The sequence below is a fragment of the Paramacrobiotus metropolitanus genome, unplaced genomic scaffold (assembly GCF_019649055.1).
Source record: "Paramacrobiotus metropolitanus isolate TYO unplaced genomic scaffold, Prichtersi_v1.0 Parri_scaffold0000054, whole genome shotgun sequence".
NCBI lineage: Eukaryota > Metazoa > Tardigrada > Eutardigrada > Parachela > Macrobiotidae > Paramacrobiotus > Paramacrobiotus metropolitanus.
Genome location: NW_026570274.1, coordinates 188,181 through 204,928, shown reverse-complemented (window position 1 = coordinate 204,928; position 16,748 = coordinate 188,181). Strand labels below are relative to the sequence as shown.

The 16,748-nt window shown below is 41.5% G+C and overlaps 4 protein-coding genes across 4 annotated transcripts; all 4 read right to left on the bottom strand.

Annotated features, from left to right (window-relative positions):
• Positions 1-1,726: 1,726 nt before the first annotated feature.
• Positions 1,727-3,474, bottom strand: LOC129592668 (dehydrogenase/reductase SDR family member 11-like). Its single transcript, XM_055488756.1, has 5 exons — positions 3,153-3,474; positions 2,890-3,093; positions 2,694-2,776; positions 2,291-2,426; positions 1,727-2,128 (listed from the first exon to the last, which is right to left on the bottom strand). Exons 1-5 carry the CDS (start codon positions 3,282-3,284, stop codon positions 1,910-1,912), a joined length of 774 nt encoding a protein of 257 aa, XP_055344731.1. The 5' UTR covers positions 3,285-3,474; the 3' UTR covers positions 1,727-1,909.
• A 5,526-nt stretch (positions 3,475-9,000) lies between these two features.
• On the bottom strand, positions 9,001-9,994 carry LOC129592606 (dehydrogenase/reductase SDR family member 11-like). Its single transcript, XM_055488679.1, has 4 exons — positions 9,764-9,994; positions 9,471-9,674; positions 9,305-9,399; positions 9,001-9,138 (listed from the first exon to the last, which is right to left on the bottom strand). The coding sequence occupies exons 1-4, from the start codon at positions 9,893-9,895 to the stop codon at positions 9,063-9,065; spliced, it is 507 nt and encodes a 168-aa protein (XP_055344654.1). The 5' UTR covers positions 9,896-9,994; the 3' UTR covers positions 9,001-9,062.
• An 810-nt stretch (positions 9,995-10,804) lies between these two features.
• Positions 10,805-12,206, bottom strand: LOC129592700 (dehydrogenase/reductase SDR family member 11-like). Its single transcript, XM_055488801.1, has 5 exons — positions 11,992-12,206; positions 11,714-11,917; positions 11,529-11,623; positions 11,246-11,381; positions 10,805-11,174 (listed from the first exon to the last, which is right to left on the bottom strand). Exons 1-5 carry the CDS (start codon positions 12,121-12,123, stop codon positions 10,965-10,967), a joined length of 777 nt encoding a protein of 258 aa, XP_055344776.1. The 5' UTR covers positions 12,124-12,206; the 3' UTR covers positions 10,805-10,964.
• A 1,317-nt stretch (positions 12,207-13,523) lies between these two features.
• LOC129592618 (receptor-type guanylate cyclase gcy-4-like) lies at positions 13,524-15,878 on the bottom strand. Its single transcript, XM_055488693.1, has 7 exons — positions 15,864-15,878; positions 15,425-15,761; positions 15,024-15,357; positions 14,724-14,943; positions 14,011-14,146; positions 13,908-13,956; positions 13,524-13,758 (listed from the first exon to the last, which is right to left on the bottom strand). Exons 1-7 carry the CDS (start codon positions 15,876-15,878, stop codon positions 13,524-13,526), a joined length of 1,326 nt encoding a protein of 441 aa, XP_055344668.1.
• Between the last annotated feature and the right edge of the window lie 870 nt (positions 15,879-16,748).

Genomic DNA, 16,748 nt, shown 5'->3' with positions numbered 1-16,748 from the left:
ACATAACATAACGTCATAAAAGTTACCAAAGGTACGGTAATTGATACTATGACAGAAGTTTTACCAGGCCAACCAATAACCATATTACAAGATCAAGCACGTTTTTAAACCGCAGAACTTTCTCGTTTTCTCTGTTCCGTGTGACCTGATAGCTGATATTTTAGCGAAGCGCAGATATTGAATCATAATTTTGAATTCTACTTAAACACAACGTTGCTTTTCCCTTGACGTATAGAAACCAACCACGCACGTATCAGCAATGAACGGGAAACAGCAACATATCGGTCTTCGTGTATTGCAGTTCCATAATGCACTGTGGTTGTATATAATGCAGTTTTGCACGTATAACGCTTACACCATCCACCGATTATGGCTTCGCATTAGTTTGGCGGTCTTCCTATTGTTCCGATTACTTATTTTGGCATTCCGAGAAAGTGATCGGCGCTTGTTCAGTTCCAGCACAGCCGGCATGATCTTAACCTGCCCGGTTTACGCCTATCCTTACCTGCAGACGCTCTGCGCTCTCAAAATGCTGTTTATGAGACGCAGTTTATCGAGTGTCACCAAGTCTTTAACCGCGACCGTTATCGGTCGGTTTCCACCGAAACAGCTTGCCGTAATCATTGGCACCGGCCTTGTCTTATTATGCTGCGTAGGCGCAAATAAACTCTTATCCGACTTGTTCACGAAAAATACCTTTAAATTAGCCACAGGTGACTTTGCCAGTCGGCATAATGGAACATTTCTGGCCGACTACGCTAGAGAATTCATCATTGTCGAATTATTTTTGTCGCGCTCGAATACCATTGGGTTTCAAAGCGTTGGCTGCTATCTGGCTGTAATAACGCTAATGATGGCTATGGCGATTCGTCAAATAAAACAAATCCTGGCACAAACGGATTTCCAGCCAGCCCAAGTTGGAAAAGTTTTGCACCAGTGTTTAGCCGATCATCGTCAGCTGGCGGAAATGATCCAGGATTTTAATAAGGATTTTTCTTTAATTATCCTGGTGGTGTTCGTGGAGTCGGTGTGCTACTTTTTGATGTGGGTGGAGAAAGTGTGCGAGGACGCCGCTAGCGGCATCGATTTGGACGCAGCTGCACTGATTTCCATTTCGTGGAATCTGGCTCTCATCATCGTACAAATTGTGTCTATGGTTTTTGTTGTAGAAGCGGTATGCATTTACCATTTTTTAACATTAATAAGTAAACCTTTTGCATTGGCTCGAGTCCCATCCACCCAGGTTAAAATATTCGGAGAAAAGTCATCGTACCGTTTTAAAACTTATCTATCTATTTTTGCCTTTTTTGCTCCAGGAAGAGGATTTTCTCCTAAAACTAAGAGAAATGGTCTTTCTCGATAAATGTTCGGATGATGAAATACGCCAAGTACGAAAACACATCCGGCTCTGCAAAAACACTAGATCGGAGGTGACAATTGGAGGCGTCTCCGTGAACCGCGAGGCGGCAGTTACGGTCGGTATATAATTACACCAGTTTTGGGGGCCAATTTTTAATGTATCTGTAATGTTTTTAATAGATTTTTTGTACCTTGTTTGGCTACATACTTTTGTCCGCTGAAATCAACGACGACAAAAGCAAACCAGGAAAAGACCAGAACGATACGCTGCAGCTGGTTAACACAGTGATTGCGATTTACGAAAATGTGACAAATACTTCGCTGGATACTTCCTTCTGCTCTCGCATCTAGGCCCTTTAACGTGTAATGAATTGTCATTTATTTAATCCGCTTGGTGAAAAATCCACAATCTGTATAATTTTATAATATTATAACTCAAAATATCCAGTGAAAACAAATGCCTTATGTAACAGCTAAATATTAATTTCAAAGGCGGCGTGCGGGCATTTATGTCATATATTACGACTGTAGATGTCAGGCTTTCACATATTCAAAGTTCGGGTTGCTGTGTGGGTGCAACGATCAAGGTTTTGACGTTGACATGCTGCGGTGCCGACAAGACATACAGTACGCTGTCCGCAATATCTTGACCTTTCAACTTCTCATACTCCCAGCTTCTGGATGGCATGGTTGATATATCCGTTGCTTGCGGAGCATCAGCCAGCGACCGCTGCATAATCTCTGTTTCCACAACTCCCGGACTAATGTCCTGTATATAAGAGCTTATAATTCTCCTGTTACACCGTATAATCAACAAACTTGTAAAGTGTTAACGGGACAATTTCTGGCGGGCGTATAATGTCGTGCTAATAGACTGTTAGTTACATTTACACTACAGATATAGTAGCCATTTAAAAGGCCGTGTTCTCACTGTAATTCGGATATTGTTTTTCGGCTCCATAGCGCGCACTTCGCGGTGTAGGGATTCCGTAAGCGACGTAATCATATGTTTCGTGCCCGTGTAAAAATGGCTGCCCTTGAAATTGGTGTGAAAGTGCCCAACGTAACTGTAAAAAGAAAATCACTGTCAGAAATTTGAACTGTATGGACTTTCCGTGCTAAAATAACCGCAATTACAATTAAACGAATGCCTCATAATAAACGTAAAAACGATCATAATTATTACCAGTAACAATAACAAACTAAGCGCACCCGAAAAAATGAACAATGCTCCTATAATGTATTAAAGTCGGGCTTTTTGTGTTTTGTTATTATTAAAATTGATAATTACTGAGCACTCGCTGTATGAACATTATTGGTGCAGCATCACAAACCTGTTAATGTTGATAATGTTTCCATCTTGCGGCATTAATTTAAGTGCTTCCCTCGCGCAGATACTTAACCCAAGAACGTTAACCTGTGTATGAAACATTACAAAACTGAAATAACTTCATGCACGTTCTTGGCTCTTTATGTGAGTAAACACTTTAAAGGCAGTTGAATACGGTGTATGACTCGTGGAACACTGACCTCCAACATTTCCCTCCATTTCTCAATGCGACCCGTCAGTAAATCATCCATCCGGAGCAGTCCGGCATTATTTACCAGCACATCAACCTGTTTATGCTTTTTGGTAATTTGTTGAAACATCGCCGTAATTTGGTCTGGTTGGCTCAGATCGCACTGTATGGCTTCCAGACTGCCAGCTCCCTTCCCATACTTCTTGCTTAATTCCTGCAGAGCAGATTTACACGACATTAAAATTTTGAATGCGACACAATTGTGAAACTTACCAGAATTTTCTCGGTATTGCGGGCGCAACCGATCACCACCATTCCACTACGCGCAAGCGCATCGGCGATGGCATAGCCGATTCCAGCGGAAGCGCCGGTTACCAGAGCCACTCGTCCCTTCCATCGATCCATGGCCAATGTGGTAGGAGGATTTTGCTATGAAAACCTGCCGAGTTCTGCAGATTTTGGTTAACGAATTAAGAGTTCTTCTTATTGTAGCACAAAACAAGACTAAAGTTTTTGAAGTTAAGCTCAATGTGGCCAGTAAGCCTAAGTAGTGCCATAAACAGAGCTCAGTAAAGAAGCTACGTTTTACAGATACTTGTTTTGCAGAACTACTGTGCAGGTATATATCGCTTAGCAATTCTTGCTAAGCAAGTAATCTCAAAGCCTCGAAAAACGCTGCAGGCAGCCGGTGTAGCATCTGTGTCTGGATAATGAAAAATATAATAATCACACTCATCCACCAAAGTCCAATATTGTTGCCGATAAATAATAACCGGTTTCCGCTATGCAACAAACATGACCCTCTTATACATTAGTGCGGTGGTAATGTTGAATCTGTGTGCAGCACAGGCTTTTTTTTGTACGTTTTCCTATTAAAACCAACAAGTAAGTAGATTTTGTATTTACCCTTGCGCGTATTCTACTAAATTAGGTTTGTTTCAGAATGATGCAGTTATTAATTGTTCAGGTGAAAGTATAAGATCGGCCTGCTAATAGTATTTCTACAGCAACTGTTTTTTCTTGTCTGTAATATGTACATGCATATGTAGCGGTCCCTAACTGTGCCTCATATCAGAAGAAAAATCATTATTAAACGTATTTTTCCGGACAATGCGACCTTTATTATTACTGACAGCGCTCCACTCACAACTCTGGCTGTTGTGTGGGAGCAACAATGAGCGTCTTAACATTCACATGTTGTGGAGCCGACAACACGTATAGCACACTATCCGCTACATCGTTACTACTCATCTTTTTATAATCTCTATTAAAGGCCGGCTCGGGCTGTGGTTCCTTAAGATCAGCCAGGGACCTCTGCACGATTTCTGTGTCGACAACTCCCGGACTGATATCCTGTAAATCAAAGTTGAGATTCGGGATTCTTGTACATTAGTCTTTTTTGAAAATCGCGCACAGTGGATTAGCAGGCTAAAGTAGTCGAGGATATTGTACGTAATTCGTGTACACAGTATGCTAGAGCAACACAATAGACAGAAATCTTTAATGACTCAGTGGTGCGAGTACCGTAATTCTAATATTGTTTTTGGGTTCCATGGCTCGAACTTCACGGTGCAACGACTCTGTCAACGACGTGACCATATGCTTGGTACCCGAATAAAAATGTCCTTGAGGAAAATTGAATTGAATTTATTGTCTTATGCATCGGGACACAGTCCCCTCAAAGCATTTGACACTCGAGACAAAAGGAACAAAAGTTGAAATTATCATAAAGAAAAGTTTTAACATTTGTTAAAGGTCATTTCACGTTTACGTGTTAGATGCTCATATTTCGGCAAACAAAAACATGCAAAAACAAAGTGGAAGCAGTCGTCAAAGTCGTTCGTTGTCAGTAGAAATATTATACAATTTAAAATTTAGTACAACAGGTCCGTATCGCAGTTTTTCTTGGTCCGCTGCAGCTTACTCCACTGCAGTTTACTCCAGGTGACTCTGTCGAGGGCATTCTTGAACGTGTTTACTGAAGAATATGATTCCTTCGGTAAGATTATTTCATTCCATAACTCGCAGATTTCATGAATATGGGATTCCGGCGTCGGTATTACCGAGGTTCCGCAAAGCACTGTCGGGGCTGGACGAATTGGATATGGGTGATTCAGGAGTCGATGTACGGATCGGGTGTTACCTGCAACAGAAACAAAACCAGCAGAATCGTGTTCATATGGAAGATAAAATCTCTCCCCAAGCGGGATGCGACAAAATATTAATTTGTAGGCGAGGATTAGACATTTCTTCATCCTGCGAACTTCGAAACAGTCCCAGTTTAACTCTTTTAATTGACCTTGAAAGTCGCTATGGCCCAAAGGGACGGTTTTTAGAAATCGCTCCATACATTGGTCAAGTTTATCTCGGCTGGTTTTATGAAAGGGAGGGACAACATTACAACAATAGTCAAAGACAGGTAGCACTAAGGATTTAAATAACTGAATGCGGGCAGCAGAATTTATTCTTTTAAATAGAAAATTTATCCAACGGATTCTTTTTCTGCATTTGGAAACGACAGCGTCCGTATTTTCCTTCCATTTTAATGAGCGGTCTACGACGATACCCAGGTACTTTACACTTTCACAGCGCTCTATTGCAGTACCATCAAGAAAATACTCATGCGTACTCGTAAGTGACCTTTTCTTCGAGAAACAAACATGAAAGGTTTTGCTAACGTTAAAGAAAAGTTTATTCTCATCGGCCCAGTTTTTTACATTACCGATATCCACCTGTAGCGCATTTTTATCACCTTCTGTTATTATTGGGCGATAAATAGCGATATCATCGGCGAAAATTAATAGTTCGCTGCCGTGGGTAAGAATAAAAGAAAGGAAATTTAGCAGGCAAATAAACAAGCATGGTCCTAAGACAGAACCCTGCGGGACTCCACTAGTTACCTTCAAAAAATCCGAAACATTACCATTTATAATAACACACTGGACACGGTTTCGTAAATAATCATCTATTATGTGAACTACCTGACTGCAGATTCCCAATTTGATCAGTGCTTCCAGAATTTTTTCATGGTCACATTTGTCAAATGCTTTCGAGCAATCAAGAAAAATGGCATGCACATCGGTACCACGTTCGATAAAGTCACTAACAGATTTAATTAACCAAAAATTTTGTAGTTCGCACGAACGTTTCTCGCGATAAGCAAACTGGTGGTCAGTTAATTTAAGGTGTTTTTTGAGGTATTCGCGAATATGTTGGTCTATGCAACGTTCAAAAATTTTTGATAAAGGGCTTAACATGGAGATCGGGCGAAAATTATTCGGATTCATATGGTCTTTCGAGCTTTTCGGAATGGGGACAATAAAAGATTGCTTCCATTTTGTTGGGAAACAACCTTCATTTAGAGCGCCTTCGAAAACAATTTTTAACGGCTTGATAATCGCTGGAGCAGCTAGTTTTAATAAGGTGTTAGTGATTTTAAAAGGACCACTGGAAGATGTGGACGAACAGCGTGCAATATGGTAATAAATCATGCTTTCCGTTATTATGGCCGGCTCATTGTTCTCTGTCTGCAAATTTAGACCTGACCCTATACAGTGGCTCTTGCATGGTCCCTGAGACTCAGAATAAATATGGTTTAAAATAGATGCTTTCTGGGAATCAGAAGAAACAAAACTTCCGTCATTTAGCTTCAGCGGGGGGATACCGATTTTATTACTGGTAGATTTAACGAAACGCCAAAACTTTTTAGGATTATTACGACTTGCTGTAGCAGCGTCAGTCAAGCGACTACGTTCAAATTTACATATCAGTCGCTCAGCTTTTCTTGACAAATTCTTCCATATCATTTTAAGGCGACGTTTTAGCGCTTCGTCCGAACTGGTAATAAAAGCACGATAATTTTTGAAAGCTTTATTTCTACGTTTAATTGACTTTTTTATATTAATTGGATAGGGAACAGGGCCGCGAAGTTTTTTCCTTTTGTAAACAAAGTATCGTTCAGCAATTTCAACAAATACTTTTTCGAACGTTTCTACACGGTTGTTGGTACTCGAAGATTTCAAAAGGTCAACCCAGTTTACCCCGCTTAAATCATTTACAAAACTTTGTACATCGGCATTGGAGATATGCCAACTCGGCGGCATATACGGTACAGACTTTGCTCGTTTGACTGAAATGGAGAGTTCAAAGGCGATATGATCGCATTTGACCGACGGTGGATTAATTGGCTTCACATATGCCACGCACGTCTTAGGGGAAAGCATGCATAAATCTAAACAGTTTTTTTCACGAGTTGGAAAATTAATTATTTGGCTTAAAGAAAATTCTTTTAAAAAAAAGATCAAATCGTCGCCAACCTGTGATTGACCTTTCATATTCAGCCAGTCAAGGCCTGGCAAATTAAAATCGCCAATAATTATTAATTTAGACATGTCATCAACTGGAATTTTTTCTTCAAGATGTTGTAACAGGATCGGAATTGTTGATTGAACTTTCTCAGGAGAAATGTACACACACATCACAATTCTGTCAATGGCAGAAATTTTAACAAAAATTGCTTCAAGAGTATCCGTTTCCAGTTCTGTTAATCTAAAAGGTCTAAGGTTTTGTCGAACAATTAATGCAACTCCACCACCTAATTTACCGACTCGCTTCTTCCTGAAAACGTTAAAAGAACGAAGATCCGCGAACTTTTCATCAACAAATTCATCAACGTCCCAAGTCTCAGTTAGACCAATAATATCCGCTTCGGAACAAAAAAATTTTATTTCGCTGTCTTTTTTGTTAACACTTCTTACATTGGAATAACGGACCTTAACTGTACAAACATTACGTAACCGGCTAGAAATTTTCACGTCAGGTTTCAGGGTAGAATTCTCTTTCATGATGATTGTTGGATCAGCTTTTATAGGTTCCGGGATCTTACTTCGTTTTTTCGATAGCTATTGTAAAAGGTTTTCGAATTTTTTAGATCTACGTAGACATCACACCAGTCGTGTGCAAAGGCCGAATGCATATTTTCAGGTGAGGACTTCCCGGCTTTACGGCAATTTGCGCACACACAAGCAAAGTTATCATCCTCTGTACAATCACTTGACAAATGATCTTTAGCACAATACGCACACATAGGCTTGCTTTTACAATCTCTTTCATTATGGAAAAATTCGCAGCATTTTTTGCACTGAGGAATATAGAAATGATCAGAAACGGGACACAGAAACCACCCTAATTTCACAGTTTGTCTGTCGTTTAACAGATAATTTCTTGTCGCAAGGTCAACTTCGATTACAACTGCACAAGTACTACAATCGGCACGTCTACTTTTCAAAAAAGTTACCACTTTGACTTCGCTTTTTTCTGGCAAATTTTTTGACGATAGCTCACGTAAAAACTCATCTTCCGTTAAAGCAACTGGCACTCTGCGTACAATCATTCTGTATTTTCGGGAAGCGGGCTTCTTAATAGACACACCAAGTTTGTCTGCATGTTTACCAAACATAGCTTCTCCTCTCACAGCATCTTCTTCGCTTTTGAATTCTACCAGTACTGACTTACCAGACGCCGGTCTCATATGGGTGATGTTAGCAGTTTCCATTCCATTGGGAAGAATTTCTGTCAGAGTTTTGCAGAAATCAGCCATCTCGTTGGCGGACTTACGGGCACGGTTGGACGGGGCGGCATCTTTAGGATGTAACAGCAGGACTTTCTTTTGGTTTGGCGGCCTGGAGCTGGTGACCACCTTGGCGTAGGTTGCTCGCTGGCGGGATGGTTCCTCCGTATCGTAGTCGTTGGTAGAAGCACTGGCAGTGCCGACATTTGCGCGGGTCAGTTGGATTACACGTTCCTTCTCACAGGTCAGCTGGGTCTCCGTTTTCAGGGCGTTTTCATACAGGCGAATGTGATGGTCCTTCAGCAGGGACGGAATGCGCTTCAAGGCCTCCTCGTTATCGGTCAAAATCGGCAGAATTTTGGTCTTGGAACCTTTGGATGGCAGGTTGTCGTACAATTCGTCAATAATATCGGATAGTTTCTTGATCAGATCAACATACTGTAGGTCAGATAAGTCTTCCACATGAGAGTCGTCCCCGTCTTCGGGGTTACCCATGATATTTAAAGTTTCCAATCAAAATATTGTTAAAGGTCACTGCAGTTAACATACAGCTTGATGTACACGGATACACGGTTTACAGTGCTAAAAAAAAATAAGATCCGTATTCGAGCTGCTCAAAGCGAGAATGAGCTGCTCAAAGCGAGAATGATGCTCAAATTGCTCAAATTCATGTGGAAGTGTCCTGTGTAGCTGCAACAAATAACAATTTTAGCCCAGCAAGAATCACAAGCATAACCTTACCGTTTATTGCAAAACACTGAATTAATCAACCTCAGAAAATCTCACGCTGCTAAACTGGCAGGTAAAAACAGTTATTTTTCTGCAGACGAATCGCTAACTATTCGCTGCATTTTACCTGTTTATGTTTACGATGTTGCCGTCCGTAATGTTGTATTTTTGCATGAGCTTTAGTGCCTCCCTCGCGCAAATACACAGTCCGAGGACGTTTATCTAAATTATTTTAACTGAGCGCAGTTACACTGAACATATTGAAGCAACGTATAGGCTAAAGTCAACCATACCTCAAACATTTCCCGCCATTTTTCGGTTCTTCCGGACACCAAGGTGTCATATTTCGCGATCCCGGCGTTGTTAACTAGCACATCGACATGCTTGTAATGTTTTTCAATGTGCTCAAAAATGGCTGTAATCTGTTCAGTTTTGGTGACATCACACTGCACCGCATCCACACAACCGGGTCCGCTCTTGTACTTCTTTGCCAGCTCCTTTATTGAGGCCACACCATTTATTGAGCCGAAGATTAACAACTTTTCGCTTGACTGAAAAATCCAGCCGATTAATTAGAGTTACTTACCAGAATTTTCTCGGTGTTGCGCGCACAACCAATCACTTTCATTCCGCTACGAGCTAGCGCATCGGCAATAGCGTAACCAATTCCTGCCGATGCTCCCGTTACGAGAGCAGTTTTTCCTTGCCATCTTTCCATAGCGGCAATGGAAGTGTACTCAAGAGCTGAATATTTGTATCAATTGTGGTATCACGCTCTGTAATTTTCTGATTGCCGAAATTTAACGGCACATACAGATACTGTCCATCAAAACAGTGCTCGGTGCTGTTAGCGCTCGAGGCAAATTTGCGGTTAATAGGTGCGCTGTGCAAAGGACGCTCAGCCCACAGTGTGTCTCATGCACCAACACAAGCAATCGTGTAGAATATTGGATATAAAAGCAAGTATTATATTCTATTATATTCTTAACCCGAACCGGTTTTTGTGGCTGTAACCGGTTGAATACCAATGCGAGCACCATATTAAATCGAATAACAACACGGTAATGTACTCGTTCTCTGCCTTTAATAAGTATCGTCATGTAAGTACAAACTGAGTACAAGAAAAAACGAGATTTATAACAAAGCCACTTTTTCAATGTTATCCTGCTCGGGGATTGTACCCATAACACATGTCGCGTTCCCCGTTGCATTTGGATAGATAACCGCTGTCTAAAAAAACTCTTTCGCTCGTTTCTGGCCTGTGGCAGTGGCGATACCGTTCCCGACCTTTTGCACTATGTGTTTAGTCTCGTCACTCCATGGGCCATAAATTTCGAACGCTGCAGCGGTGAATGGGAAATGGGGGAAAAATAGGGCCCATCTCCATTCGAAACTGGAAATGGGGCAACTCTGCTGTACACTCATGTACATATGTACCTTTTAAGTTGCGGAAATTCAAACTCACATTTTAGTTCTATCGTAGAAAAAAAAGGAAATTTATGTGCATGTTACCCGGGCGGCATTAAAATCAGAGTTTTGTGAAAACAATTACACGAAACCGTTAGGCTTCTTTACGAGTCGCCAGCTCGCAGGAGTAAGCGACACGGTTACTTAGTTTTACTGCAGTTTCATTGTTTATATAAATTTTTATTGATTACTTTATCTGTCAGCTCTCCCGCATATCTGTTTTTACACTTAAAATGGTGACTATTGATAAACTGCACGTTGATGATGTTTTTGCAGCTTTTGAAAGTACATATTGATCGACTTTTTATTGTAAGCGGAAGTCACATCTCCGGTTGCTGCGTGGGAGCAATGATGAGCGTTTTGACGTTAACATGCTGAGGAGCGGACAGTACATACAGCACGCTGTCTGCTATTTCTTCGCTGCTTAATGTTTGGTAGTCGTGCAGAAAATCCAACTGTTCCTGAGATTCACCGATCTCAGCTAAAGACCGCTGTACAATCTCGGTCTTTACAACTCCAGGACTAATATCCTGTAAATATACGCAAATCGTTTCCAATAATATTTGGGATCCAGACAAATACCCAGTGTTATTGTTTGTACCGTGATTCGAATGTTGTTTTTCGGCTCCATGGCCCGCACTTCTCGGTGCAGAGATTCCGTCAGCGAAGTGACCATATGCTTGGTGCCCGAATAAAAATGTCCATCGGGAAAGTTTAAATGAGAATGCCCAGCAGTACTGCAACGGAGCGGAAAAACAATTCAGCAATTCAGACGTACAATATGGTACAGATTACGATGTACATGTAAACTGCCAGTTCTAGTGGTGTTAAAGGATTCTAGTTGCTAATTAAATGATTAATTATCAGTTTTAAGGTTTTGTTACCTGCCGATATTAATGATATTGCCGTCGGTGACACCATTCTTTTGAATGAGATTCAAAGCTTCTCTCGCGCAGATACATAATCCCAGAACATTCACCTGCATTATTTAACCAGCAAATCTACTGTACCTAACTTTTCAGTTGTAGTGAATAACATTGGCTAATGGCGAATAACATTGTCCACCTGCCTCAAAAAGTTTCCTCCATTGCTCAGTCTTCCCTGACAGTAACGAAGCAAATGATGCAATTCCCGCGTTGTTGACCAACACATCGATGTATTTATAGCGTTTCTCTATATGCTCGAACATAGCGGTGATCTGTTCAGGCTGGCTAACGTCGCACACGACCGCTTCTACGCTGCCAGGACCGCTCTTATGCATTTTGCCTAGTTCCTAAATTGTAATGACAAAATAATTTGAAATCAAAATTGAAAGCAAAATTGCGGTAGTTTTCCATTAAACTTTACTAGAATTTTCTCGGTGTTCCGCGCGCAGCCAATCACTTTCATGCCGTTTCGAGCCAGCGCATCAGCAATGGCATAACCTATCCCGGCAGATGCTCCCGTTACGAGAGCTACACGTCCCTTCCATCTTTCCATGATGGATTATAAAGCAACACTGTTGTGTTACTAGTAAGTAACAGCGAACATCAAACAACAATCATTAAATTTTTTAGGTTGTAGAATTTCTTCTAAGCGTTAAGCGCTCAGCGAGCTGCTACACGATACCTGGATAGTGGAAGCAGGTGGCTGCCGTTTGGTTGCCTGTGGCACAATACGAGTGTCGCACTCAATATCAATATTATTATTCTGTGTTCGCTTAATAAGCGAGCACATGATTGTTGACCACAACTCCATTGTTGATATAAAATTTGTTTATTGTAAATGGCTTGTGCTAATAAATACTACATGATCAGCGTTATAACGATACGGCATAATACTAACAAGTAAGGCGACTCTTATGCTGAACATACTTCGAGAGTTCGAGTATACTATAAAATTTTACAGAGTACAACGCTGCCTGGAATCCTGTGCAATATGAATGACAGCCGATTTTTTCACAATCTGCATATATCATCGACCGAAGCAAAACCAGGTCCTCTATGTTCAAGAATACCGGACCTTTTGCCACGTCGGTCACGCACTAATAATTCCTAAAAAAATTACATAATCAGTTAAAACGATAATTTAATACTAATTTGCCTGGTTACTTCATGGATGAGGTAGCGGTATGTATACGTATTTACCGATACAGCCCGTTTCTGGCTTTGCTTCAGTCTTATAGTGCTGCACTTCCCTACTGAGTAGTTATTTGGATCTGTTCCAAAACGCAGTTTGTTGCAGTGTTGAAGAGCCGGTTAATCGAATTACCTGTACCTTTTTTTGTCGTTTATCTGTTTTTTTTCCTGCTTAAAGACATTACAGTGAGAAGACAGGGAGAAGATTTTTACTGACCTTGAGGGTCTATGCACCCGCTCCAACGTATACAGGTTGAACGGAATCCTATCCGATTGTTGCTCCATAACAGATTCCGGAATACAATGGGCCGATGCAGCAGTCTTCTGTCATTGCACACTCTTTTCTTAGTTACCGTATTTTATCAGTTTATGTCCCCCTCCTCGCAAATACGAGTAGTTCCCTCCTGGGACATTTACGAAGTTATTGGTCTCCCCCGTATTTTTTTAAGGGTTGTTATTATTTTATGAAACAGGAACACAGGTTTGGCGTAGGTTAAATATGGGTTTAAACATAGGTTTAAGCACAACTCGATGGTTTTAAACCAGTTTTTTTTGTAAGTGGCGTAGCGGGACACGTTTTGTTTTGGGCGAAAAATCAGCGAAGATATTTGGCAAACAAATATTAGAAACACCAAATGGCACTACGATACGATAATTAATTATTAACAGTGGAATCTACAAATAACAGTTTTTACATGTATAAAAGCACGTCGCATCTCATCGGGCAATCCTACAAAAGGTAAAATTTTTATTACCCAAACTCTACATAGTTTTAGTTCGTGTGGGTGTTGTCAGTGCCGGTGTAAATGTCTTGCTGAATAGCCAGTAGGTGGTCATGTCTCCTCTCCCTTTCACTTTCAACAATCCTCGAAGCACCACAATATAGTCATACTCTTCGAATTCTTTCAAAAGGAGTGCGGAATTATGACTGAGATGTATTCGTCCCGGCATCCCTTGGCTGCACATTCGCGACGCGACGTTAATAGTGTCACCAAATCTAGGTAACAGATATGAAAAATTCAAGTAGTTCATGTACCACTTGCTAAGATATTCGCTTCAAATTTTCGAGAGTTGCAAGCTGCAGCTGGATTTATTATACATGATAAAAATTTACAAGTTAAATTTTGACCAATGCTAAAGTCGTACATGCAGTAACGGGGCCGCCGAACACCGATGACTCCGGCTGCACACGGCCCTAAACAGCAGACTTGTATAAAAATTGCAAAGTAAAAAACTACAAATTCGCAACCTGAATGCATTCCTGTCTTGATGCTCAGTTGCTGCGGCAATTCCAGCATTGGCTCAAGCTCCAACACTCGTAGAGCAAAGTTCGCCACTCGCCGGACATGTTCTGCGCCAATGCGATTCGGCAGTCCACTTGCTACCTGTACGTACATCAACACTTAACAGCAGTCAATTGCTGTTATGTTGCTAGATGATTAGATCCATAGGAGCCCATACCGGGCCATATCTATACGTAAGTAAAAACCAAAACCTAAAAATGAGCAGAAACCATACGACAGTCTGCGGCTCGTTATGATCAGTGATTCCGTATTAGCACGGGGTCGGCCTACTTCACCTTTGCCCGCCCTTTGCCTTTGCTTTTACACTGTGCCTTTTTCAACTTTACCTTTACGTTTGCCTTTGCCGGCGAGATTACCTTCACCGTCCCAAGTGACCTTTAGAAAGCTCCGTTTTGAAGCCCGTCCCGTATATTATTACATATGTAAAATATTAGCGTCGCCTCTTTGTCGTTTAAAAAATGCAACTTTCTGTCGCTGTTCGATGCGTTAAAATTAAGCATGCGCATGTACTGGCCTTCACCGCACACTTGTACGAAAAAATAATTAACAGAATGTAACTGCAAGTCTTTGCCGCTCTGTGGTCTGCGTAAAGAACGCTTAAACGTTGGAATAAAATAGTTCAAAGTGAGACATAACCATACGCAGCGATGTGTATTACCAAAAATGAATCCATGACAGCCTCCACCTTGTAAACGTTGAATGTCGTAGACAGCAGATCCAAAAAATCCTCTGTCTTCGAAACCAACGCGATCACTTCCTCCGGAGAGGCCGCACGCGCAAAATTGATCAGTTCGTTGATCTGGGTGAACATAATGGTGACGCAATCGAACAGTTCCGGCTCGACAAACTGGCCGTTACGCAGCTTGTCGACAATTTCTCTACCGAGTAAAAGCATTAATGCATAATTAAATTTGATGTGCATTTTCTTTTTGCACCAATCCACGTAGAACCGTTGTACCTTGGTAGGAATTGCCGGACGAGTGCGTCACAACGCCTTCGAGCTTCCCTCAGTTCTTTTGAGCGTGCGGCGACCTCACGCTCCAACCGGTTCGAATACAGGCAGAATCGCCTATAGACTTTATCGAACAATTTATCCTGGTTCAGTTCGGGTGCCAGCAGTGGCGAAAGCTCTTTCAGTTGCGCGCAGAGTTGCTTGACGTTCGGGCGGTTCTCGGGAGCATTGCTTAGGCAACTGTGGATAACAGTGGCCAACTCGGCGACGTGCATGTAATCTACAGCTGCTGTGAGTGGATTATCGTGGCAGTCATCTTTATTAAAAAAGGTTGCCGGGTCTAAAATGCATCAAACTCAGTTAAAGAAGAAGCGGCAGTTCTTTAAACCGTCGAAAGCAGACTTTACCAAATGTATCCTGCATCTTTTTGTATAGACATCCTCCCGTTAATATATCGTACAGAACCAATCCAGCAGAAAATATATCGACCGCTTGCATGGACTTTGCAGCGCGATCCCACTGGTCGATTTCGTTTTGCTCCGGGACGAACCAAAAATATTCCTCCCAAACTGATTGTATACCGTTATATTCGTTACCAACAGTGACAATGTTGTCCATCTGGTCAAGGATCCGATCGGTAGCCAGATTCATGAGCTTGAGGGTAAAATTCTTATCAATCCAACAACTGAAGATACTCAGTCTACCATGATAGTGCAGCTTCGAATGGTGAATAAAACTTAGACCCTGTAAGAAAAATAAAAAGCCTGTTTCGGTGACAGTAATAGTAAGATCGCAGCTACGGCTGATTTCGCAGTGATCGGTGTTGGACAGCTTGATAGCGCATACCTCGAGGAAATCCATAACAAAGGAACTATTGAAGGCGAAGTCTTTGCCTATAATCGTATTGCTGTACACTTGAGGTAGATTGCCTCGTGATGGACAGGAAAACACAACAAGGACGTCACACCCGGAAGTGCTGTTTAGGGAGATGCTTAATCCGTAGAACCGGCAAAGATTCTGGTGTTCCATTCTCCAATACTGCGAAACATTTTTCAGTTTAGGCTAATGGGTCCGGTAAAATATTACTCCACCTCAGTGCCGGGAATACAAAGCTCGTATATATAATATGTACCTCACCTTTCTAAACAACTTAAGTAGGTTGTGGTTGCTGGCAAGGTCCTTGAAATTCAGCAAACTTTTTCCGCGAGCCACCGAAATGGCCGCAACAGCTTTTCCTCGGAGAGAAAGAAATCGTATCGCTGGCTCCTAAGAATGTTTGATCTGCATATTATAACATCATTAACAAAGCATACAGGTTAGTGCATTGATGGGTTTTCATCAATGGCTTCACATATCAGTGCAAAGCGCGCAGGCAAGGGAGTTTTCTGGCAAACCATCGCGTGGATTTTCAGATACAAAACGTACGAATGTATCATGCCGAGCACATAGTTGTGTCACAGTCGTTTGAAAAACGATTCTGTGTGTGATATCAAGATTTATAGAGTATCTACTGAGTAGAATATCTACTGAGTTATTGAGTATCTACTGAGTATCTACTTTTTGCCGTTGCGTAAATCTGTGGTCAGTTGGCCTACTTTTCGGAGCGGAACGTTTAACGGAAACTACGTGGTCATAACCTCAAACTGAATATGACAGCTACCGCTCAAAAAACCCATACTTCGTGATACTCAACCTGCGTGATACTAACCGATACTCAAAACTTCGTGATAC